The sequence below is a fragment of the Cetorhinus maximus genome, chromosome 3, assembly GCF_964194155.1.
Source record: "Cetorhinus maximus chromosome 3, sCetMax3.hap1.1, whole genome shotgun sequence".
NCBI lineage: Eukaryota > Metazoa > Chordata > Chondrichthyes > Lamniformes > Cetorhinidae > Cetorhinus > Cetorhinus maximus.
Window position 1 is genome coordinate 43,423,971 of NC_135881.1, and position 27,319 is coordinate 43,451,289.

General features: G+C 42.6%; 1 protein-coding gene across 3 annotated transcripts in view; it reads left to right on the forward strand.

Annotated features, from left to right (window-relative positions):
- map3k8 (mitogen-activated protein kinase kinase kinase 8) overlaps window positions 1–27,319 on the forward strand; it is a 46,116-nt gene that overhangs the window by 11,147 nt on the left and 7,650 nt on the right. Inside the window, exons 1-7 of one of the 3 annotated variants that reach the window (XM_078537827.1) lie at window positions 6,603–7,037; window positions 11,132–11,474; window positions 13,127–13,297; window positions 15,214–15,475; window positions 15,589–15,695; window positions 20,844–20,996; window positions 23,421–23,667. In XM_078537827.1, the coding sequence (XP_078393953.1) occupies window positions 11,163–11,474; window positions 13,127–13,297; window positions 15,214–15,475; window positions 15,589–15,695; window positions 20,844–20,996; window positions 23,421–23,667 (1,252 nt within the window). In that variant the 5' untranslated portion in view covers window positions 6,603–7,037; window positions 11,132–11,162. Of the gene's footprint in view, window positions 1–6,602; window positions 7,038–10,520; window positions 11,475–13,126; window positions 13,298–15,213; window positions 15,476–15,588; window positions 15,696–20,843; window positions 20,997–23,420; window positions 23,668–27,319 lie in introns of those variants that run through there. The other 2 variants (XM_078537831.1, XM_078537819.1) reach the window with 2 other exon arrangements.

The following is a 27,319-nucleotide window of genomic DNA, read 5'->3' on the forward strand; positions in this document are numbered from 1 at the left end:
CAGTGCCTTCCATGTACTGTGCTATCTTCATTGCTCATTTAAAAATTAGATCATCTTCTACAAGCATTCAACGCTGAATGGTGTTGTTGCGCACTCCAAAAACTAACCGATCCTGTAGAATGTCATTCAAGGTCACTCCGAAATTATAGTGCTCTGACAGTTGCTTCAAGTTGGCAATATAAGTCACGATTGATTCGCCTGAGGCCCTCACCGCCACATTAAATTTGAAGCTTTATATATGACCGATGGTTTGGGCTGAAAATGGCCCTTCGCTAAACCCTCGAGCTTACTGAACGATTTGGAGTCGGGCATGCCTGCGGCTGTGAGACTGCAAATAAGGTTTGACTCCAACAGATGCTCAAGAGAATTGCTTTGCCTCCTGCCCTATTTCATTGGCCTGGAAATAAACCCCAAGGTGCTCGATGTATTGACTCCAATCCTCCATGGAGGTGTCAAAGGGTTGACCCTCCCGAAGAGAGGCATCCTGGTGAGTATATATTTTTTCTTCCTTTCCTTCTTTAAAATGAGATACTCACAGTTGCAGGGTGAGAGATAGTGCCAGGATCACTTATTCTCATCACTAGATGTAGAGATGTACTACCAAGCAGCTTCTTTAGGTGGACAACGAACTTTATTTACAGAGCTGTTGGATTAGCTGCCTGCAAGGCCACAATACAGTCCCCCAGGCCAGGAAAACTCCACCCCCTTATGAGATTCCCCACGCTTGGTGTTGATTGGCTGCACTGACCACATGACCCTTACACCGTAGGGCTGGTTTTAAAGGACTGCAATGTCTCAATATTTCCAGCATTATCTGTCTCTATTTGATTTCCAGCATCTGCAGTATTTTGCACTTGTGTTAGAGCTTTGTTAGGTATGAGTATCAACAGATATGGAGCCAAGGACTGAAAATGGAGTTATGATAGAGATCAGCCATGATCTAATTAAATGGTGCTGCAGGCTTGAAGGCTGAAAAGCTACTTCAGTTCCAAGATCCTATCTATCTAGCAGACTAAGTGCTGAAATGGTGGAATTGGAGAGATTTCTTGGTAGGGAAGGACAGCCCCCGAACATTAAGGTAAAAGCAAAAATCTGCGGATGCTGGAAATCCTGCAGTTCTGTTGAAGGGTCATTTGGACTTGAAACATTAACTGTGCTCCTCTCCGCAGATGCTGCCAGACCTGCTGAGTTTTTCCAGGTATTTTTGTTTTTGTTTCAGCCCCCGAACATGATGGCTGTAAGTCTGTGACAGTGTCAATGCTGCCTCCTGCACAGGGAGGAACTTTCAGGGCATTTGGAAGAAGAAAAGCAGAGAGCAAGCAATGAGTATTAATGCAGAGAATCCAGCTAAAAAGATTTATGGCAAAAATACTGTATTGACACTGTCATGATTTGACATTTTATTTGCATCTTTGACACGACTTGGAGCAAGGTTCTAGGGACTTTAACTGGCCTTTCCCCAAGCCTTTCTAATCGGCGCACCTATTTTTTTTGGAGATTGGGAATGCTTAGCGCATGATTGAAATGATGATCCATCAAAACAGAAAATGCTCAGCAGGTTTGGCAGCATGTGTGCAGAGAGAAAGAGTTAACCATGTTTCTGGTGAAAGGTCATTCACATGAAGCAATAATAATAACAAAGATAAAAACAAAAACAAAAAACTGCAGATGCTGGAAATCCAAAACAAAAACAGAAATACCTGGAAAAACTCAGCAGGAGCAAAGTTGACGTTTCGAGTCCTCATGACCCTTTAACAGAACTAAGTAAAAATAGGAAAGGGGTGAAATATAAGCTGGTTTAAGGGGGGGTGGTGGGGGGGGGTGTTGTTGGGACAAGCAAGCAGTGATAGGAGGAGATAACCAAAACATGTCACAGACAAAAGAACAAAGAGGTGTTGAAGGTGGTGATATTATCTAAGAGGTGTTGAAGGTGGTGATATTATCTGCCCTCACGCCTTCTCCTCCCTCCCAGAAACATGATAGGGTCCCCCTTGTCCTCACTTATTACCCCACCAGCCTCCGCATTCAAAGGATTATCCTCCGCCATTTCCGCCAACTCCAGCATGATGCCACCACCAAACACATCTTCCCTTCACACCCCCTGGTGGCATTCCGTAGGGATTGTTCCCTCCGTGACACCCTGGTCCACTCCTCCATCACCCCCTACTCCTCAACCCCCTCCTACGGCACCTCCCCATGCGAACGCAGAATATGCAATACCTGCCTCTTCACTTCCTCTCTCCTCACCATCCAAGGGCCCAAACACTCCTTCAAGTGAAGCAGCATTTCACTTGCACTTCCCTCAACTTAGTCTACTGCATTCATTGCTCCCAATGTGGTTTCCTCTACATTGGAGAGACCAAACGCAGACTGGGTGACCGCTTTGCAGAACACCTTCGGTCTGTCCGCAAGCATTACCCAGACCTCCCTGTCGCTTGCCATTTTAACACTCCACCCTGCTCTCTTGCCCACATGTCTGTCCTTGGCTTGCTGCATTGTTCCAGTGAAGCTCAACGCAAACTGGAGGAACAGCACCTCATCTTCCAACTAGGCACTTTACAGCCTTCCGGACTGAATATTGAGTTCAACAATTTTAGATCTTGAACTCCCTCCTCCATCCCCACCCCCTTTCCGTTTCTTCCCCCTCCTTTTTGTTTTTTCCAATAATTTATATAGATTTTTTTTTCCCACCTATTTCCATTATTTTTAAATGTATTCCACCCATCGTTTATTTCACCCCACCCCCCACTAGAGCTACCTTGCTTGTCCTGCTCTCCACTCTTAATTAGCACATTCTTTTAGATAACATCACCACCTTCAACACCTCTTTGTTCTTTTGTCTGTGACATCTTTTGGTTGTCTCCTCCTATCACTGCTTGCTTGTCCCAACACCCACACCCCCCCCCCTTCCCCCCCTTAAACCAGCTTATATTTCACCCCTTTCCTATTTTTACTTAGTTCTGTTGAAGGGTCACGAGGACTTGAAACGTCAACTTTGCTCTTCTCCGCCGATGCTGCCAGACCTGCTGAGTTTTTCCAGGTATTTCTGTTTTTGTTTTGGATTCACATGAAGCATCTTTGTCTTACCACAGATGCTGCTGAGCATTTGTTTTTATTTCAGATTTCAAGCTTTCGCGATACTTTGGTCAGTTTGGCCCTGCTTTTTTTTCCCTTGAATGAATCATTAAACTGAGAGACCGCCCATCCCATCAAAGTTCCCTGGTACTATTTGGTGCTTGAATACTCATCTTGGAGTCAGAATGAGGTGGGATCAAGTTTCATTCCAGGATTTGACTATGTAATCTATGCTGATTGAGCATATCATTTACATAGTCTAGCACTGTATTTTGTTTTGAAAAATATACTTTATTCATAAATATCTGAAAGAACATTACAAAACATTTCTAAATCACCATCACAAAAAGTGCAATCAGATTCAACTTTTACACATGGATCACGAGGTGCTTCAATACAATCAATGAATATTACAGTCATTTCAATATGGCCATTACAGACAGTCAGACAGTAATGGTATTGGAGTTATCAACATACATCATGTTACACTCTGAGGTGCTTCAATATAATTATAATACAATTAGTATTCAATGCATACATTCATTGCGATACGATTGCCTATGTACAGGACAGGGGTGTGGATACCTGCCTCATCAGCTTGGATCAGGAGAAGGCCTTTGACAGAATATCGCACACCTACATGGTGGATGTGCTCTCCAAAATGGGGTTTGGGGAGGGAATTCGAAATTGGATCCAACTGCTCTACACTAACATCAGTAGCACAGTCTCAATCAATGGGTGGGAAACAGATAGCTTTCCGATTAAATCTGGAGTCAGGCAGGGCTGTCCTCTCTCGCCTGTTCTTTTCATGTGTTGCATAGAACCCTTTGCCGAGTCCATCAGGAAGGATCCGGGCATAAGAGGAGTGACGATCCCAGGCAGTGGAGGCACTCAGGTAAAAGCCTCCCTGTACATGGATGATGTCGCCGTCTTCTGCTCGGATCCGCTGTCGGTGCGCAGACTGATCCACATCTGTGACTAGTTCGAACTGGCCTCGGGAGCCAAGGTAAATTGTGGGAAGAGCGAGGCCATGTTCTTTGGGAACTGGGCTGACCGATCCTTTGTCCCCTTCACTGTCAGGGCTGACGGCCTGAAGGTGCTGGGGATATGGTTCGGAGGGACCAGGGCATGCGTTAGAAACTGGAAGGAGCGAGTGTCTATGGTGAAAAGGAAACTGGGCATGTGGGAGCGATGCTCCCTCTCCCTTGCGGGTAAGAACCTGGTCATCAGGTGTGAGGCACTCTCGCTGTTACTGTACGTGGCACAGGTCTGGCCCATTCCAGACTCCTGCGCGATGGCGATCACTCGAGCCATCTTCCGCTTTATCTGGAGGTCAAAAATGGATCGTGTCCGCAGGGACGCGATGTACAAGCCTCTAGATAAAGGGGGAAAAAAACGTGCCCAACATCGCCCTCATACTGATGGCCACCTTTGTGTGTGGCTGCATCAAGCGGTGCGTAGACCCTCAGTACACAAACACCAAGTGTCACTATGTGCTGAGGTTCTACCTGTCCCCGGTGTTGCGAAGGATGGGTCTGGCCACGCTGCCGCGGAACGCTCCAAGTAGTTGGACCGTGCCGTACCACCTGTTCCTCGTGCAAAAATTTATGCAGAAAAACAGCTTTGACCACAAGTCCATCAGGCAGTGGTCAGCACGTAACGTCTTAGAGGCCCTGAGGGAAAAGGAGAGGGTGGATCCTGTGGGATGGTTCCCCGAGCAGACTGTCAAAGTCATTTGGCAGAATGCCTCATCGCCAGAACTTTCCAACAAGCACCAAGACGTGGCTTGGCTGGTGGTGAGAAAGGCCCTCCCCGTCAGATCCTTCCTACATGCCAGGAGTCTCACCCCCTCTGCACATTGCCCTCGAGGTGGCTGTGGTGGGGAAGAGACCGTTGTTCACCTCCTTGTGGATTGTGCCTTTGCAAAGAAGGTCTGGAGAGAGATGCAGTGGTTGCTGTCGAGGTTCATCCCGAGCAGTTCTGTGACACAGGACTCTGTGCTCTACGGGCTGTTCCCAGGGACACACACCGAGACAAACATCAACTGCAGCTGGAGGATCATCAACTCGGTGAAAGATGCGCTTTGGTCTGCCCGAAACTTGTTGGTCTTCCAGCACAAAGAGCTGTCCCCGACTGAGTGTTGCGGACTGGCACATTCCAAAGTCCAGGACTACGTGCTGAGGGACGCACTAAAGCTTGGGGCAGCTGCCGCAAAGGCGCAATGGGGAAGGGTCGCTGTCTAAGACCTTTCTGCCACAGCGCACCGAGGGGCTGGGAACTGTTTAAACCCCCTCGGGCTGTACAGCTCAAAATGAAAGGCTGTAAATGATTGTAATATTGTTTGTACTGATGCACCTGGTGATACATTTTGTAAAAGTTGAACCGGATTGTACCCTTGAAATGGTGTTTTTGGAATGGTTTGGAATGTGATTGAAGATATTTTATGAATAAAGTACATTTTTGCAAAAAAAAACATTCATTGCGACCCGCACAGCCTGTGGGGTCTATACCTTTCCCAGCCCCTGGGTGCACAATGGCAGAAAGGTCTTAGACAGGGACCTTTCCCCATTGCGCCTTTGCGGTGGCAGCCCCAAGCTTTAGTGCGTAGCACCGTATTGTTGAAGCTATTTGCAGAATGACTGACACGTCCCTCCACCCACATAACAGTCAAAAGTATTGTAGTTGTAAGAAGCGCTTGGGGCAACCATTGATGAATCATGATAAAGGCAAGTATTTCTCCCAGTTCTAGTATTTCACCGATCTGTTCACAGGTATTTGTGTTTGTTATAGCTCTACAAGCGGGACTCAAATGCCGATCGATAATAATGCAAACTCGGCGGGTCGCTAAATGAAAGCCACATTGAAACACTTGCAAACTGCTAGGAGCATTTGTGAACGCTTCTACCAGTCAAAGTCCGTTCATGTATTTTCACTAGCTAAGCATATTCTCTTTGTGGCGATGGCTGGAATCGGTATCATGCAGTTTCTAATGCATAAAGAAAAAAAAGTTCAAATCCAGATAACTGAGGGTTTAAAAGGAAAATAAATCTCATGACTGGAAAAAAAGGCTCTGCGTACTATTGACGTACTCAGGGTAGTGGTTATTTCACAAAGAGACCAGTGAATGACCATAACAGAAAACAGGAAGCCATTTACTGGCAATGGGAACAAGTTTTAAAGTTACATGTCCCCTAAAGAGGATATGCACGGCAGCCCACGTTTTTGTATTTTAGCAAAGTCAATCCCGATAGTGCCCGTGCTCACAGTCCTGAGTATTTTGCACCATATTGGAGTAAAAATCGGTTGCATGATTATTAGGGTCGATCAGATGTTGCCTTCAAACTGCGGAAAATGTAAAAATAAAGCGTGAAACCCTTAAAACAAAAGTCATATTAATAATCACACTCAAGAATTGGATTAAAATGAAAAGTTAAACGATGGGTTTATTATGACTAAGATATGACAAGAACACTTGGAGAAGTTTCTAGGCTCGGTTCTAAACTGAGTCAGCCTCAGCCCTGACTGGTCATGGTGCACAGAAGCTCTCGTTCACACCCGGGTCACAGAACGTTGCCGATACTAACTCAAGAGTTAATATAAAACATGCTGCAGTTCCTTGAGTAACCGAAGTGATAGCCCCGCTGATAGCGCAGAAAGGGGGTAGCCTTCCATGAATTGTGGAGGAGGTATGAATCGGCAGGGGAGGAATTTCCCAGTGGTTGCCACACAGGCCAGACGCTCGCAAATTGCACCGCATTTTTCTTTTCCGGATAGACAGCGTAAGGAGTATTCGGAGTATTTGTTTTCACCCGCCATAGGTCGGGTTGTTTTCGACAGCAGTTGTAAACCTTTTATTACCGCGAAACGGTCGGCACATTTCCTGTTTTTATTGTGTTGTTTACTCCGTTGACTTGATTCGGGGTCTGTGCAGAGGAGCGAGGCGCTGGGCTGGTTCATTAATGGTCAGTTTGCAATTCGCACTTTTATCATTTCCTCTTCTCGATCTCCACTATTTCCTGATTAACAGCTATAACACTGTCGGATATAATGTTTCCCTCCAGTGCCTGGATACACGACTCACGGATTCCCGGAAACGGTAGTATGGTGTCTGATGCAAGGTTATTGACCTGAAACGTTAACTCTGTTTTTCTTTCCAGAGATGCGGCCAGACCTGCTGAGTATTACCAGCATTTTCTGTTTTTATTTCAGATTTCCTTCTGCAGGATATTGTCTCTGTTCTAATCCAAGAGCCCTGGACAATGCTTCGGAGAATTCAGTTCAAATCTCACCACACAGCTGAGGAAATTAAGTTCAGTTAATTGACTATGGAAAATAAAGTTGTCTCAGTAATGGTGACCATGTCACTACCCGGTTGTTATAAAAGTCCATCTGGTTTACTAATGCCCTTGGGGGAAATAACTCTGCTGTCTTTACCCTGTCTGGCCTATATGTAACTCCCACAGCAGTGTGGTTGACTCTTAAGTGCCCTCTGAAATTGGCCCAGCAAATTATGCAGATGTATCAAACTGTTACTTCAAAGACTAATTGAGGTGTCAGCTGTGGCTCAGTTCATAGCACCCTCGCCTTTGAATCAGAGGGTTGTGGGTTCATGTCCCACTCCCGGAAACCAAGAACTGTGATTGTACTCGAAAGAGTTGCAATCTGTGACTGTTGATAACTTGAAAGAGTTTCAAAGACTAATTATAATAAAACTAGCAAGGCCACCCAGCATTGGTTTTGCATGTGAGGAAAGCATTACCCAGCCCAGCTGAACCTGTAAAGCCCTCCTCCCTTACAGTTGTGCCTGAATTGGGGAAGCTATCCACCAGATTAGACAAACAACAGCCTGATATAGTTATGCTCACAAAATTATGCCTTTAATCCAAAATCCCAGACACTTCTGTCACTATTTGTGGATATGTCTTATCCCATCAGAAGTGGTAGCCCAGTGGTGAGAGTGACCCTGGGAAGCCTGAACATTGACCCCAAACCTCAAAGTCTCATGGCATCAGGTCAAACATTTGCAGAGAAACCTCGTGATTACCACCTACCATCCTCCTTTAGTTTAAGAATCAGTACTCTGTCATGTTGAACAGAGCTTGGAAGAAGTAGGGCATAGAACTTTCTCTGGGTGGGGGTTTTCAAGAGTGGCTCAGTAGCACCACAGCTGCCTGAGCCCTGAGGGCTGGCCTTGTCGCAGAGTAGCGAGCGAATTAATATGAGGAAATAACTTGCTTGAACTCGTCCTCACCAATCTACCCATTCAGATGTATTTTTCCATCACAATATTGGTAGGAGTGACCACTGCGAGGTCTTTGTGGAGACAAAGTCTTGTCTTCTCACTGAGGATACCCTCCACCATGTGTGGCACTATCATTGTTCTAAATGGGATAGATTCAGAACAGATCTAGTAACTCAAAATTGGGCATCCTTGAGGTGGTGTGGGCCATCAGCAGCAACAGAATTGTATTCAGCCACAATTTTTAACCTGGCACTTTTTAAAATTCATTTTAAAAATTCATTTGTAGGATGTGGGCGTCGCTGGATAGGCCAGCATTTATTGCTCATCCCTAATTGTCCTTGAGGCATATCCCTCACTATACCATTACCATCAAGCTAGGGGATCAACCCTGGTTAACATAAAAGTCAGCCAGAAGCAGCACTAGGTGTACCTAAAAATGATGTGCCCACCTGGTGAAGCTACAACACAGGATTGCATGCATGCTAAAGGGTGGAAACAGAATGCTCTAGACAGAGCTAAGTGATCCCACAACCAATAGATCACATCTAAGCTGTGAAGTCCTGCCACATCCAGTCGTGAATGGTGATGGACAGTAACAACTAGCTAGAGGAGGATGTTCCATTAATATCCCCATCCTCAATGATGGGGGAGCCCAGCACATCAATGCAAAAGACAAGGCTGAAGCATTTGTAACCATCTTCACCCAGAAGTGTTGAGTGAATTATCCATTTTGGCCTCCTCCCGAAATACCCAGCATCATAGATGCCAGTCTTCAGCCAATTTGATTCACTCCATGTGATATACGGAAATGGCTGAAGGTACTGGATATAGCAAAGGCAAAGAGTCCTGACAACATCCCAGTCATAGTGCTGAAGACTTGTGCTCCAGTCCTACCTGTGCCTTTAGCCAAACTGTTTCAGTACAGCTGCAACATTGCATTTACCTGAAGATGTGGAAATTGCTCAGGTATGTCTTGACCAGAAAATGAAGGACAAATCCAGCCTAGCCAATTACCGCCCCAACAGCCTATCTCAATCGTCAGCAAAGTGATTAAAGATGTTATTGACATTAAGTGGCAGTTACTCAGCAATGATCAGTTTGGGTTCCACTCGAAGAACTCAACTCATTAAAACTTTGGTCCAAACATGGACAAAAGAGCTGAATTCCAGCGCTGAGCAGAGAGTGACTGCCCTTGACATCATGGAACCACTTAACCCATTGTGGCATCGAGGAGCACTAGTAAAGTTGAAGTCAATGAGAATCAGGTGGAAAAATCTCCACTGGTTGGAGTCATACCAGAAGAAAGGAAGTTGGTTTGTGATTGTTGGAGGCCAATCATCTTAGCCCCAGAATATAACTGCAGGAGTTTCTCAGGACAGTGTCCTAGGCCCATTCATATTCAGCTGCTTCATCAATGACCTTCCCTCCAACATAAGGGCAATGTGAGAATGTTCATTGATGTTTCCATAGTGTTCAGTTCTGTTTGCAACTGCTCACAAGCAGCAAGATCTGGACAACATTCAGGTTTGGACTAATAAGTTCAAACCATGCAAGTTCCAGACAATGTCCATCTCCATCAAGAGAGATTCTAACTATCTCCCCTTAGCATTCAATAGCATTGCCATTGTTGAATCCTGCACCACCAGCATAGAATAGAATCATAGATTAGAACAGAAGGATCCCAGGGGTTACCATTGATCAGAAACTTAAATGGACCAGCCACATAAATACTGTGGCTACAGAGGCTGGGAATTCTGCAGAAGTGCCTCCTGACTCCCCAAAACCTGTCTGCCATCTACAAGGCACGTGTCAGGAACACTCTCCACTTGCCTGCATGAATGCAGCTCCAACAACAATAATGACATTCAACCCCATCCAGGATAAGGATAGCCTGTTTGATTAACCTCCCATGCTCCGCCACCTTAAACATTCACTCCCTTTACCAGTGTGAATGGCCTACAAGATTCACTGCTGCAACCCCACCAGGTTTGTTCAACAGCACCTTCCAAACCCTCAACCTCTACCATCTTGAAGGACAAGGGGAACACCACCACCTGGAAGTTTCCCTCCAAGTCACACACAATCTTGACTTTGTACTATAGCGCTGTTCCTTCACTGTTGGTGGGTCTAAATTCTGGAACTCCCTCCTTCGGGTCACAGTGGGCATACTCACACTATACAAACTGCATTGGGTCAAATTGCAGCTCACCACCACCACCTTCCCAATGCATACTGGCCTTGCCTGGGATATCCACATCCCGAATTAATAAGAACAATGAACGGATAAGTGAACTTGTTGCATTTTGATCATTTAATTAGTGTGAATCACCAGCAGTTCCTTCGTGCTTTGCAACTAGTTGGCTATGTTACATAGACTTACAGTATAACAGCATAGTAATGGGCCATTCGGCCCAACAGGTGTGTCCCACCCTATTTCATCTCAACCAGAAATAACTGTATTTAATTGAGACATGCATTTTGTTGGAACATTGGCTTTTGCCGACATTGATATGCTAAATCATAAGAGTCATCACGGCACAGGGTGTGATATTCTCAAACCGCGCAATTCTATCAAATCTGGGGCAACCCCGTCTCGCTTGACGCCCGCCTCCTTCAGCTTCCTGCCCACTCAGAATGTCTACGTACTGAAAGTGCGTACCCTTTGTGCCGTGGGGAATCTCTGCTTGGTATCACATGCTTGGCAGCATAGACAGCAGGATGGCAGCAGCGAGCAGCAGCAGCTGCTGCTGTGTGTTCGGTGTGCTGAGGAGTTGGCGGGCGTGCTGATGGTTTCTGCTGCCTCTCTTTTGTCAGGACAGACTGCAGCGATCGAAAGAGGCAGGCAATGGAGTACATGTTCAAGCAAAATATCGATAACGCCAGGTTGGAATTGCTGCTGGAACATATGAACGTGATGGATGTCCTAGGGGCGCTGTACCCCTTGGAGGACACGGCACGGTACCGGGACAACCTGCTCTCGCTGGATGAAGACGTTTTAGAGAACGGGGCCAGGGACGGGCAGCAGCCGCCCTTCCTCGCCTCTGTCAGATATGGCACAGTGGAGGATTTACTTAACTTTGCAAATCAGGTGTCCAATACTGCCCGCAGTCTCCTCCAACACTTCCGAAACCGCGAGGCAGGAGTGATATTAAACAAGGTGAGTGGGGCACTTCATTGTCTTGTGTGCAGGCAGGAGATTATTCACCATGGCCTGAATTTATTTTAATCTTGACCCAATGCAGTTTGTATAGTGTGAGTATGCCCACTGTGACCCGAAAGAGGGAGTTCCAGAATTTAGACCCACCAACAATGAAGGAACAGCGCTATAGTACAAAGTGGCCTGAATTTATTTTAAAATTCGGCTTATGCCGTATAACCTTGTTGCAGTTGCTAAAGATAGAAATTGACCTGAAGCGGGTCCCAAATTTTCGGATATGTTGAATATTGAAAGATAAGAAAGAGTTGCATTTATGTGGCGCCTTTCGTTTACAGCCAATGAAGTACTGTTGAAGTGCAGTCACTGTTGTAATAAAGGAAGAGGTGTCAGCTGTGGCTCAGTTCATAGCACCCTCGCCTTTGAATCAGAGGGTTGTGGGTTCATGTCCCACTCCCGGAAACCAATAACTGTGATTGTACTCAAAAGAGTTGCAATCTGTGACTGTTGATAACTCAAAAGAGTTTGTAATAAAGGAAACACAGGAGCCCAAAGGTTGCTACCTATTTCACCCAAAGAGCCTTTATAAACACATTTCCCTAAAATAAAAGCTATTGGGAACACAACATAAAAATTTGGCATTTCTAAATCAACTATTTGGCAAATTGGCAGGTGTCTCTAGTAGAATGCATAATTTGCATATATACCACATAAGGTACATTTATTGAACTTATATATCAATGGAAAAAATGGAAATTAAAATAGATAACTCTGAATTATCACATTTTTGACTTTTTTATTATAATTTTGTCAGTAAAGTCATCTTTAAAACAAACTTTAAGTTAAGCATAGAATGAAGACGATCTTTTCCGCTATTGATTCTCATGATAAAAAAAGTAGCTTCCAATAGCACAGTCAGAATATTTATCGCCTCAGCTATGTTAGGAACAATAACAGTTGCAAACTATAAAACCTGTTCCTCGAATCAGAGGCATTAGCTATAACCATGGTGTAGTTTCAAATTTGTTTAGAGTACCGTGATTTTTAAAAAAAATAATTATTTGAAACCATAAAGTGCAACAAGTCGATTTAGCTTTTTAATGCCCACAATTAAAACACAGCTCTTACTTTTCTTCACTTTTTTTCACGTTAATGCAATCCAACTGAAACAGGTCGGGAGCTGCAAATGAGATGTAAAGAGCCACATAGGGCTCCAGAGTTGCAGGTTTCAGACCCCTGCAGCAGCCAGTTTGTGCACAGCAAGATCCCACAAGCAGCAATGGGATAAAGGCCCTCCTTTTTTTAAATGATACTGGGGGGAATTCCCCTGCTCTTATGCAAATAGTGCTGAGGGATCTTTAACATCCACTAGAGAGGACATCGGGGACATTGGTTTAATGTCTCATCTGAAAGACAGCATTCCCTCTGTACTGCACTGATGTGTCCACCTAAATTTCTTTGTAAATGGAAAATGCTTTGCCGCACAAACTAGTTTTAATCTATTTTGAGCCTTCCACAAGTGCTATTAATGTATAAATATGAATTTTCCATTTCCACAGTAGGCGTGTATACCTCAAATTGACATGGGGGGAGGAAAGGCTGAATTAGTTTTCTTATTGTGGTTTGATTGTTGTGGCTTTCTTTTTATTCTACAGAAGGATATAGCTATTAAAAATGGACACTACCAGGTCGATTCTGAAGTATTCTTGTTTCCATGGAAATTTGCCCATAGGAACATTGGTCCTGGTTACATTCCTCGAGGTACTTTTGGAAAGTGTCACCTTGCACAGGACAGAGAGACAAAGAAGCGAATGGCATGCAAATTAGTAAGTCATGTAAAAGTTTAAAAAATAAATTCCTTTAACTACTGAAAGATATTTTCAATTTTCAAAGCACATAACCAAAATGATATAACAATACAAGAATTTTTAGTAAAAGGAAACATCCGTTGTCTCATCAAACCCAACGCATTTTGATAGATTTCAGTGTCTTCAACTCACTTTATCATGTACCTCAGTCTCTTCTTTCTAGAAACACATTCATTTACCTCGTAAAAACATTTATATTGTTCACTTTAATGGCCTCCTCTTGTAACTTGCATTACAACTCTTTGTCTAGAAATGGTTCTACATGACTCCCCTTTTCACTCCTAACTTCCTAATTTTAACTTGAGACTCCTGGTATTTGAATCCAACAACACAAGCAACAATTTACTCCAATCAGCTTTGTTATTTCACATTTGGTATGAAAGTATTTAAATGGAAGGACAGTTGGACAGATGATTTTAAAGATGTGCACTCTGTCCTACTCAATCTTCTGGCATTGCTGCAGCCAGACAATACAAGCCCAGGAAAGTCTCCCCTGTTATGCCATTATCTATTTAATTTGGGTGAAAGAAGACTAGTGTATCCCTGAAACATATGATAAAACTGAATGTCCTGTATGTTGCTGAGAAAAGCGATTGCGGTTTGTCTCATAGTCCACAGACCAATCAAGCTATGACTGGATTCATTTAGTTTACTGCATAATTTTTTCCCAACGAGGTGTATTTTGTAAACATAAAGATGTGGGTAAAACTAATTAAACCACAAAAAAGTTATTACCTTTATCTGACCAGTTAGTGATTAAAAAGTAAATTAATTTTCAATATCTTGAATTAATTCTTCAAATGTCGGCACATTACAATTAACAACAATGTTAAAATGGCACATAGGTCATTTTACTACATAGTGTTTGGAGCACAGAGCAGCAGGAGATGTCATGCCACAAATGCTCACGAGGCAGTTTCCCACTTTCAGATATGCTGTCAGTGGAAGTGAAAGCAAAGGCCGAGCTCTTATTTGACAGGAGGTAAAATTGGGTGGAGGGAGGAGGAGACATTACTTCCGGCCTCTTTCACTTGCCTCCTGGGATTTGAACAAAGGCTGACACTGTACAAGTGTGACTGTAGCTTAGCCAATAGGTGGCCAAGGGAGAGCTGAAATGTAAAATAATAAATTATCAAAAAAGAAAAGGGAAAACAGGAGGAATGAGATGAGAAAGAGAAAAGGATTTAAAAAAAATATAGGCTGGAAAACCTTATCAGTGATTTTAGCAGGCCCTTATTTTTTGGGGTTTCCCTGAGGGCTCTGTGGGTATGTGCTTTGTATGCTGTATTTCTGAGCTGTACAGACTATAAAGGAACTGAATTTTGCCACTGGTTTGTATTGAGTTAACTAACACAGCATAAGAAGTCGGCCTCAGTATCGTTGGGCTTAGGCTGGGAAAGGCTAGCCAGGAATCCAACTTCTGTTTGGTATCTATTGGTATTATTGGAAAGTGTGACGCTTTATAGATGTCAGCTGAGGACTATGTCAGGCTTCCCAAAATGGCAAAAATGCCTGCTGCGGCTCACAGTTTAGTCATAGAGCCCTACAGCACAGAAAAAGGCCCTTCGGTCCATTGAGTCTGCACTGGTCAAACAAGTACCTAACTATTCTAATCCCATTTTCCAGCACTAGGTCCATAGCCTTGTATGCCATGGCATCGCAAGTGCACATCCAAGTGCACATATTTATATTCCCACATCAATAATGGCCACTTAGGTGACACCCAATATTCCAACTTGTATCATTGCCAGCAGGAAAGGAGGCAAGAAAATTGGGGAAATAAATGTTCTTGTTCCCCAATATTTGACAGAATTACAATATGTATGCAAATCCTCTTTTATGAGTCACACAATGCATTTTGTTTTAAATCTAAGATTCCAGTGGAATTTTTCAAGCCTGCTGACATACAAATCCAAGCACAGTTCCGCCATGAGAACATTGCAGAGTTATATGGAGCCTTGCTGTGGAATGAGACCATACACCTCTTCATGGAGGCAGGAGAGGGAGGTTCCATCTTGGAAAAATTAGAAAGTTGTGGGCCTATGAAGGAATTTGAAATCATATGGTTGACCAAACATGTCCTCAAAGCACTTGACTTTCTGCATTCCAAAAATGTCATCCATCATGACATTAAGCGTAAGTTTTTTGTCCTTTCTATAATTTGTGCATAACAACAAATTTGTTGAAAGAAGTCTGTCAGCAAAAAGGAATGTTGGAATGATTTGTCTCATTTGTTCATGTCCTCCCAGCCAGCAATATAGTTCTCATGTCAACCAAGGCAGTGCTGGTAGATTTTGGTCTCTCTGTCCAGATGACTGAAGAAACCTACATTCCCAGAGATATTCGAGGAACAGAGGTGAGAATGGTTACTGTGTTCCCAATGCTTCAGTTATGTAGGGCCATGATTTTTTAAAAATAATGTTAATTTCTTATCTCTTTCAAACTGGATGCTTTTAGTTTGCTTGGCTCTTTATATGACTTCCCGGGACTTCTCAAATCATTCACAATAACTTTTGGCAAAATATCCAAATGACTTTCCCTGAGTTAGCAGGTTTCTCTGGTCCTCTGCAGACTGGGACTATGAAATGGCAGTGGTGTTTTTCATACATCCACTTAACTATGGAGAAACTGTAGGGGTTTTGAGATCTGTCATTGTGCGTATATTCAGAACTGAGGTTTCACTTCCTCAAAAAGTCTCTAATTTAAAAATAAATTTGGTGTGCCACTTGTTTAACACTTTGGAGTACTTGTGCCTCTGGAATTGTTTTTGCACTATTGCACATGTTTGTGACAGAATTTCTCCATCTTTGATGACTGCTTCATCATTGGTGAACTATCCGTTCCATGTTTGGGGAAACATCCGATACAGGTTTTGCAATGAACGTGGTTTGCTGATTGACACAGTAGGCTTATGTAGAGGCTATGATATAAGTGCACAACACTGAATAAAATGGTGGAATGAACACCAGTGCAATGCATCTAAACTATTTTGAACAAAAATGCTCCTTATGCAACAAACAATCTTTCACGCAATTTTTTTATCAAACCTGACTGTGCAGATTTTGCAAGAGGTGTATTGCAGAGTAAAACAGAGCAAATGTGCAGGCTTATAAAAAGTTAAAGAAATGGAACCCCACTGCAAGTCATGATAGCACATTATGTAGGCTATAGTTTGTGACTTTAAGTTGATGCATTAAGAATTCCTAATTTAAGGAAGACAAGACAAGGCACTCAGTACTTCTTTACAGGGCGTGAGGGGAAATTGAAGCCATGAGATGTTTTTTGAGGTTTCCTAGCAACCAATTACATTGTGGAGCTGGGAGATGCACAGAAGTAAGGAAGCCCTGTCAGTTGGGGACAGCCAACAAGTGTGCCTGCTGTGGGGAGACTCAAAGATGAGAGGAGTCAAACCAACCAAAATAATTAATAAATACAAACTGGCTCTGCCAATTAATACGCTGATGGTTGATCACTTTCCTGCTGGCTCCGCATATTCATTGATTTTCTGAGAGTCCGGAAATCTGTCTAGCCCAGCCTTAAATATACTTTACGATGAAACATCCACAAACCTCTGGGGTAGAGAATTCCAAAGATTCACAAACCTTTTAGTGAAAATATTTCCCCTCATCTCAGTCCTAAGTGATCGGCGCCTTAGCCTGAGACTGTTCCCACATGCTCTAGATTCACCAGTCAGTGTAAACAACCTCTCAGTATCTGCCCTATCAAGCCCTTTCAGTATCTTGTATGTTTCAAAGAGAACACCTCTCATTCCTCTAAGACCCAGAGATTATAGGCCCAATTTACTGAGTCTCTCATCATAGGACAACCCTCTCATTAAAGGGACCAATCTAGTGAACCTTTGCTGCATCGCCTCCAATGCAAGTATATGCTTCCTTAAATACGGAGACCAAAATTGCACACGGTATTCCAGGTGTGGTCTCAGCAAACTCCTGTGCAATTTAGCAAAATTTCTTTATCCTTATATTCCAATCCTCTTACAATAAAGGCCAACATGCAATTTTCCTTCTTAATTGCTAGGTGTGCCTGCATGCAAACATTCTGCGCTCCTTGTACAAGCGCACTCAAGTCCTTCTGAACGTCAACCTTTACAAGTTTCATGTCTTTTAAAAAATATTATGCTTTTCTATTCTTCCTACCAATGAATAACCTCATATTGCACCACATTATACTTCATCTACCCCAAATTTCCTGATGACTGAGTCGTTAAAGGCTCCACCCATTCTGCAACCGAGCCACACAGACCAGGAAAGTCCCTGGCTCAATCCTGGGTCTGTCAAATTAGTTGACTTTGGGCCAGGAAGCAGTTGGGATGATGAAATTACCTTTGTTGTCCCTGGGATAGGAAGGCCAAACTATCTACCAGAGTTTCTGCTTCTGATCACTATCCAGTAACTGTTGCAGGTAACTGTGGACATTACACTCGGATACATCAAGACTGTCAGCATCCCAAGGAACTGTGCTCCAGTATTCTTTTGGAATAGGAGGAGTGGAACATGTGAAAACTATGCCAAGTAAAATTGCTGATATAAAATAAACTCCAAGGTTGGAAATGAGTTTAATTAATGTCAGTAGCAGCAGTTTATAACTGTGTAGCAGAGTCTTGAAAAGTTCTACAATAAATGTTGAAAATAAACATATGAGCATATGAATTAGGAGCAGGAATAGGCTACTCAGCCCCTCGAGGCTGATCTGAATGTAACCTTAACTCCACATTCCTGCCTAGCCCTGATAACCTTTCACTCGCTTGTTAATCAAGAATCTATCTAGCTCTGCCTTAAAAATATTCAAAGACTCTGTTTCCATCGCCTTTTGAGGAAGAGAGTCCCAAAGACACTCAACCCTCAGAGAAAAAAAATTTCCCCTCATCTCTGTCTTAAATAAGCGACCTTTTATTTTTAAACAGTGACCCCTAGTTCTAGATTCTCCCACAAGAGGAAACATCCTCTCCACATCCACCCTGTCAAGACCCCTCAGGATCTTAAAGGTTTCAATTAAGTAACCTCTTACTCATCTTAATTCCAGTGGATACAAGCCTATCCTGTCCAATCTTTCCTCATAGAACAACCCACCCATTCCTGGTATTAATCTGGTAAACCTTCTCTGAGCTGTTTATAATGCATTTACATCTTTCTTTAAATAAGGAGACCAGAACTGTACACAATCATCCAGATGTGGTCTCACGAATGCCGTGTACAACTGAAGCGTAACCTCCCTACTTTTGTAATCATTTCCCCACACAATAAATGATAACACTCTGATAGCTTTCCTAATTACCTGCATACTAACCTTTTGTGTTTCATGCACTGAATCTCTGAATCTGAGATGCGCACTCTCTCACCATTTAGATAATAAACTTCTTTTATATTCTTCCTGCCAAAATGAACGATTTCACATTTGCCCACATTATACTCCATTTGCCAGATCTTTGCCTACTCACTTAACCTATCTATGTCACTTTGTAGCCTTGCTACATCCTCTTCACAATTTGCTTTTCTACCTATCTTTGTGTCATCAGCAAATTTACCCATCATACCTTTATATAAATTGTAAAAAGTTGAGGCCCCAGCACCAGTCCCTGTGGCACACCACTCATCACATCCTGCCAACCAGAAAAAGACCCATTTATGCCAACTCTCTGCTTCCTGTTAGCTAACCAATCTTCTATCCATGCCTACATGTTACCCCCAACACCATGAGCTTTGAACTTTTATTTTCTGCAAAGTCAACTCCATTCATCAAGCTTATTTCCAAACATGAGGCAATTAAATAATTTTTTAGGCTATAGATGGATTTCTGCCAATAGGGTTTCTCCTTGGTAAACAAGCTCACATTTCTTCCCACTAAAGAATGCATTATCAAGTAAAGACAGGTAAAACGTAAACAAGTTAAACAGGTTTTTGTTTTATTCCTGTAAGTTATTGTACAAGTTTAAGGGGACACTGTTTCCATGACACTGTTTTGACAGGCTTTTTTGTTTGTTGTCATTTTGTCACCGTGCTTTTGCAAACAAGTGGCGAAATAATGAGTTTCTACTCTTAAGTGCCATTTCATTGTGTGCTGCAGATCAAGTAAGCAAGTTTGAAAACAGCTTTTCATGAAGATAGTTCCCCTTTAAATGGGATAAACATGGGTCTAGCAAAACAGGTTTTACCATTTATGTGGATCTTAAATAGTCTTAATAAGTAACTTTTGTTCTGTGAACAAGTACATTCCTTCCTGGAAGACTTTTAGTACAGGTGATTAGCAAGATAGCGTTCACATGCTTTTGTGAATGGTGGGTCACACAAGGTTCGTATAAAGTTTTGTTCACCTTGGAGAGACCTTTTTCTTGTAAATTTATTATTAGCCTATTCTCGTTTATCTGGTATCGATAGTACAGAGCTATTTAATTCCCTTTCGTCTGTCAGTATATCACTTTGGATGGTGGTTATGAACTAACTGTGACGCAGGGGGTTTACACAAAGCTGCATTGGACCCCTGATGCAATCCTCTCAGCAAAGTTGCTATATCAGGCTGGAAACCAAGTGGGTGTGACTGACTGAAGATTTATGTACAGAGAACAAAAGCACATAGGCATTCTTATAGCAATAAAATGAAGGATAGAAGTGGTATAAATGCAAATAGTATACTTGGTCACCAAACCAAGTATTGATGTTTATGTTGGAAATTTTAAAAATTATTAATGCTGGGAATGTGGCATTTGTTGTCCATCCCTATTGCCCTCAGTTTGGGACAGTTGAATGGCTTTCTAGGCCACTTCAGAGGGCAGTTAAGATTCTACAAAATTTGTGCGGGACCTAAAGTCAGACTAGGGTTGGACAGCAGGTTTCCTTCCCTGTAGGGTATTAGCAAACCAATTGGATTTTTACAATGATCCAACAGCTTATTTTACCAGATCCTTAAAAAAAAATTAAGCTCTCAACTGACACGGTGGGATATGAACTTTTGTTCTCTGGATTATTAGTCCAGGTGTCAGGATTACCAGTTCAGTAACATAACCATTGCCCTAATTCCCATCTATTCAGAGAATATTGGCAACAAAGTGCTTGCAGTACATTAGAAATATTTTGTCTTCAGTTTCTGCAGTGAATGTGCTCACTAATCATTTTTGATGGGGTCACTAATCTTGATGTACTTATCAGTTATTGCAATGAAAGGCAACAGTATTTAGTGTAGATTGTCATTTTTTAGGACAGTACATTCGGTAGGCAGATAACAAGAGTCATAAACATTCTACTGGAACCTTCTGTTATCTGTTACTTTTAAAAAAGGTTAACATGTCTTTAAATCTCAGTTTTTCTGAAAATAATGGATGATAACCAAGACATAAGATGGATTGCTAATGGCTTTGCATTTAAAACATTTTAAATGTGCGGTTGGCTTTCCCATTAATCTACTTTGACGTTTTGTTACGGCTAGATGACAAACTTTGTGAGAACAATTGGAAGTCATGAATTAACTGTAGATTTATATTTTGTTTTAGTTCTATATGAGTCCAGAAGTTATTACCTGCAGAGGCCATTCAACAAAGTCAGACATCTACAGTCTTGGTTCTACTATCATCCACATGCAGACTGGGAATCCACCCTGGGTGAAGAGGTATCCTAGGTCAGCTTACCCATCATATCTGTACATTGTAAGTTTACATAACAACAAATCTAAATAAAAAGTAGGAATCACATCGAAGTTAAACAGTGGTCTAATCAAACAACTGCAATGTTGAGTAAGAGGGCAAGCAAGTTTGAAAACAGTGTTTCATGAAGATAGTTCCTCTTTAAATGTGATCAACATTGGTCTAGCAAAACAGGTTTACCATTTATCTGGATTTTAAGTCGTCTTAATAAGTAACTTCTGTTCTGTGAACAAGTACATTCCTTCCTGGAAGAGTATTGGTACAGGTGATTAGCAAGATAGTGTTCACATGCTTTTGTGACGTGGAACAAATGTGTACATCAAGGAAACTGCATTGTTGTAAAACAGTGAAACTCTATTTTGAATTAAGAAACCTGGGCGAGGAGCCAAGGTACAGAATGCAGGACACCGCCAAGTTTGAAAAATAAGACAAATGAAATAAACCAAGTGGTAGTGATTAGATATTGTCATCTGATGGTTAGATAATGGAATGTAGACAAGACTGAGAAATATAAGAAGTTCCAGTTTTAAGACCCCAAGTCCTAAGTTTAAGCAAAGCATTTTTAAAAATTAACTAATGCAATTTTATTAGAAAAGAATATTTGTCCTCATGTCTTCTCCATGATCTATGAAGTCGGTTTACTCGACTTGTAGAAGCGTGGTTTATTCAACACCGCAATTAATAAGTATAAAACTAACTGCCATTGGATTCGATTTTGCTGAAACAGGGCATCTCATGGTGTGTAATGTTAGACTTGTCCCTGCAACCATTAGCTCAAAACATTTTTACCTATTAAGTTGTACAAAGTTTGAGCTGACAATGGCACAGTGAGGGAAACAGGACATCCAAGCGGACAGGGCAAGCAATTGTGTATCTCCTTAACCAATCAGACTGAAGGATTGAGAAATGAATCATGGGAGGAGTAAGAAGGAGGGTGAATTAAAATGGATATATTTAGTATCAAATCAGGCACAGAAAGAGAAATTAAGGGGAGAAAGTTTAGAAAACATATATAACAAGGAAAACTAAACATTTGAAAAATCAATTTGGTATTTACAAATTCTCCAACTACAATTAACACCTGAAGGAATGAATCTCCATGCTTTAAATCATTCATTTTCAGTACTAGAGAGGCTGATTGGCAGTAAATAACAATGATCACCTTGTTAAAAGGATACTGGCACTTGTGATGATGGGATTTAACCTTCTGCAGTAAATTTAGTTCATATCTACCACTCTGAATTTTATTTTCCTCAATAAACCCATATTTTTGTTCTTCCCCCAGTTAGCAAATGTAACAGCCTGCTTTGTGGACTAGTATGCCCTCGGATTTGACCAGGTTAGCTAATCTCCTGGTAGGGGTTTTACATTTGGTTTTAGTGATCCTGGCTTAGTGAGAAAAATCATTCAGACATTTAATTGCTGATCACTCTTTAGTGATCACTGTTTGAATGAGTACAAAAGTGGTAGTGGGATCAAGCTCAGCTGTGATGCCATCCATATTCAGATTTCATGCCAGCATTCACTATCATGGTTAACATATAAAGAATAGCCACCTTGGTAAAGTGCCAGAGCGCAGTTGATGATCTTGTATCCAAAGTTCGTCACCAGTCAGACAAAGAGAGGAGAATTAGGACAAATTAGGCTGCCTCGTGCTGTGGTGTGTGAGCAACACCCAGGTAGTTTTGGAATTTAATTCCTGGCAGCTGGCAGCCAGGCCACATCAATAAGAAATTCCCCAAAAAGCAGAACAAAAACTCAGGCAAGGAATGGAAGTCAGACAAGGCACATCTTGGTTGAAGAGAAAGGGTGGAAGAAGCCTAATAGCTGCTTGACCGCTGTCTCAGTTAGACATTGGTAACTAGCTGTAGAGGACCCAGAGAGAAAGAAAAGAAAATGAAAGTGGAAGAAGTAAAGGAATAAATGCTCATGAATACGTGCCGCCAAATTTCCACTAATAGCCATTGAGTATCTGAATCATACAGAGCAGGAAAATTCCCAAATTGTTTACCAACTGATTGGCTTGTTAATCTCCATCAAGGTGGAGATATGGAAATTAACAATAGGCCTGTTTGCCCTGGGATGGGGGGGGAAAGTTGTTCCAATTTTCGGCTCCTGATCCCCAAATTCATGGATCCTGCTGAGAGTGCAGGTGTGGACATCAGTCACGAATAGGGACAAACTCGACCCCTGCCTTCCAATAATGTGCAGGCGTGTGTAAGGGAGCTGTTTTGTATCTGTGGAACTAAGTCTCTGAAACAAAGGGTGGGTATTGGAGACAGTTGGTGAGCAAAATAAAGGGGCAGGTGCTGCTGCAAATATAAAGATATCAGCAACATTACTTCTTGCTTTTCTTTACGACAGTCTTATTTTTCTGGTTTGTAAACTCGATGAGCTTTTGTGTTAATTCTTTTACTTCTGCTGAAGATCCACAAGCAGGCTCCACCATTAGAAGACATTGCGGAGGACTGCAGCCCTGCCATGAGGCAGTTTATTGAAGCCACGTTGGAGAGAAACCCAAAGCAAAGGTGGTGTGCAGGAGAGCTGTTGAAGCACGCAGCGCTGAGCCCACCTCCCGAAGATCAACCACGCTGCCAGAGCCTTGACTCGGCTCTCTTCGAAATCAGCCGCACCTTTAGGAGAAAAGAGCTGGAGTTACCTGAACAAATTTGTGGTACGTCCTTCCGATTTCTTCCAGCTGGGGCGAAAGAAGTTATTTTGAGACATGATGCAGGCAGTTTTAACCCAGTTCACCAACTGGGTGACCCATGGGATCAGGTGGAGCTACGTTTTACAGCCTGCCCAATATTATCCTCTGTTGACTACAGTGGGGAGTCAAACCAGTTGGAGTATGAAACCAGTGTTGCACTTGATCCCGCCAGTTTCGCAATGGGTGGGAGAGGTTAAAATTGTCCCCAGTGATTTTAATGATACCCTGTCAGCACAAGGCTGAATCCTTGGTCTGTGCTGGGTGTGGCTGCTACAAGAATCTCAGAACCCTCGAGCTGGGGAGGTTGGTAGGTGATCTAGAGTTTCTACTCCTTATCTTGCTCAACAGTGCAGCTGTGGTCATTGATTGAGGCCAGTATGTGGTTCACCTGTGATTTTCCCCTCTCTCCCCACCCCATCCAGTTGATTAGCCTGCCAGTGTTTGCTATCTGGGTTCGCATGAACGAACAAACAAGCTTTTTAAAAGAAGCTTTGGTGAACTCAGGAGGTCTCAAAGCACGTTACAGCCAGTGACATACTATGTAGAAGTGTAGTTGCTGTTGTAATGTACGAAACACAGCTTACAATGATTTCCCACAAACAGCAATGACAGAATGACCAGGTAATCTGCCTTTACTGATGTTAGTTGAGGGATAAATATTGGCCAGGACACCGAGTTGAACTCCCCTACTTTCTTCAAATAATGTCATGGAATCCGAGCCGATGGGACCTCGGTTTAACCTCCTGTCTTAAAGATGGCACCTCCAACAGTGCAGCACTCGCTTGGTGCTGAGCTGGAATGCCATCCTGGTTTATGTGCTCACCTCAAGAATGGCCATTGGGGCTTGAGGTACAGAGATAGGACAGCATCTGAGTAACTGTGCTTAGCGTGAGTTAGCACCTTCAGGAGTGGAAAGGAACCAGTTTCAGATGGGGCGGGGGGGAAACATGAGAGTTACAAATGAAAAATATTCTTGAAGCCAAACACACAATTGTGGAGTTTCTTAATTCAAATCCAGTATACATTTATAATTTATATTACTGGAGTAATAGATGCACCAATGAAGATAGTAAGTGTATAGTGAGGAAGAATATTGCAATGTCAATGGCTCGATTCAATCCTGAGGGATAAAATTTCCACTGTTTATGAACGATAATAAATAACATGTTTGGGCATAAATAACAAGGTTAATGACCTTGTTTAAATAACAAACAAAGGGATATCATCTGAAGGCATTAACTGGTTTGTTCAAAATAGTACAAAAGGAATTAGTACTTGTACCGATGATCACTGCAGCCTGGATGGCGAAAGCCTCTCGTTCTAGTACAGGATCTGTGCAGTTTTCAGCCCAGACCCATATTACCTTCTAGTTGTAGCTAGGGAATATTTTATTCTTAGTGGCTCTGCTCCATTGGTTACCATTTCCTCCAAATTTCTCCCCTCCTTTCCTAAAATCAATGGCCCCTAGTGGATTTACCACCACTTACAACCACACGTTCAGACTTTCTCCTTGCACATGGCTATTGTTCAGAGCACCCATTGTGTCAAATGACTCGTGGCAGTATGACTCCATGGTGTTTTGTTGGAAGGATGCATTAGAATGGAATTTATTTTATTTTCCATTCTTGCACCCCATCCTATCCGAATTAATGGCAACCAAATTCAACTGTCAATTTGGAGGGAGAAGAGGCACTTGAAAAATCAAATGGAATACTGGGTTTTATTGCAAGATGCATGCAATATAAACCTCCATACAATGGTGACTGATCAGTAAACTCACAGTTGGAGTACTGTACAGTTCTGAGCTCCACACTACAGGAAGGTAAAGGCAATAAAAAGAGTGCAGCACAAGTTTGTTGGAACCCTACCTGGTAGGAGGAAATTAAATAGAAAAAAAGACTTGGAAGAATTGGAGCTGTTTTTGTTCAAACAGCAGACATTACAGGATGATTTGATAAAGGTGTTTAGAATAACGCTGCACTGGACCAGAACTAATTGAAACAGATTGTTTGCGGTGGTTGAGGGGACTTTTTTAGAAGATTAAAAGTAAGGGATTAAGGACAAAGTAGAGGAAAGTATTTTGCACAGAGGGGTAGTAAGGCTCTGGACCACATCACCAGAGCTAGTAATTGAAGCAGAGAGTATGTCATCATTTACAAATAGCTTAAATAGGTGGTTGTTGAATTAGGGAACTTCAGACATATGGCATGGCAGTCACATGCTATTCGTGCGGAGGATAAATGGTAACATGGACTGCCCTCCATGCTATTTTTGTGATATGGAAGGGAGTATATAACCTGGATCTGATGTTGGCGACGTTTGGTAACAAAAATCGATCAGTGACCCAAACCTAAGACTTGTCTATCTCATTCTATAGCAAACACACATCAGTGGAAATCACTGGTGCTGTTTATGAATACTGTACATGAATATGTGCACCTCCTTCTTTATCCCAGACACTTTGCATGTATTATAGGCCTTAACTTCTGAGTTCCACAGCATCATGTTGGGTGGAGGGGTACCTCAAAGTTGCAGTGGGGAGTTCCCTTTGGAAGTTCCCAGGTAAGGTTTGCATGGCAATTGCTGGGAAGTACAAACTTCCCCTGGGCAATTGCCCTGCACTGGGAACTATCCTAATAATGCAACTTAAATCACAAACTTCAGTTGGTTCCAACTGGGCTACAGCAGTATTTACGCAGAAAAAGTTAGAAGAATTAAATCTAGCTTCTGGGTAACTAGTGTACAAACCCACACTCCTCCCCCTCCCCCCTACCCCCCGGCACCCACACACACCCCCAGGGGCCTCCACGCAATCCCTGATAGCCCAGGGATGACCCTCAACCCCCTGCAAACACTCCCCCCCCACCCCCCCGCAAGGCCTGGCTCTCACCCCCACCCCCAAGGCCCAACCCTGCCTTACGCCCGGGAGACCCAATCCCCCCACCCCACCCTTAGGCCTGATTATCCCCCTCCCCACTTTCCAGGACCATTAAACTTACCTGCTTTATGGCAGCTGGTGCCTTAAAAAAAGGAGGCGTGACCTCCTTGCATCCGACAGAGCTGCACTCAACGCTAGGCCCTGGGGACTTGCTGCACTGCTCTGATCTCACCTGGCCTGAGTCGGAAGGTTGGCCGAGACAGGAATTCAGGCACGAAACTGGGAAAGGAGTGGCAATTCAATGCTGATTTCCACACTGAGGAAGCTCAGACCCTATATTATCAATCTGGCTTAGTTTTTATTAAAAACTGAAAATTCCAAATATGCCCTAAATGAGTTATAGATGGCATTTCCCTATATGCTGAGTGTAGCACTTTGTAAAGAAAATGCTACATACTGCATGCAGAAGGAATCTTCCTCTATAAACAATACCTGTGAAATTAAAGCATCTTCCAGAAATTCAAAAGTAAACTGTATTTAACCATAAAACGGAAATGAGAGCATTGTTTTGGAGTAGATGATATTATTTTATATTACATGCAATTGATAGTGGGATGCTTTTAGATCTGATTATTCAATTGTATTCCTACAGAAACAAAGATATGGCGCTGATATTCCTTTAATAATACTGTAAAATAAACCAGCCTTTTGTGGAAAAAAAATGCAGCTTTGTAATGT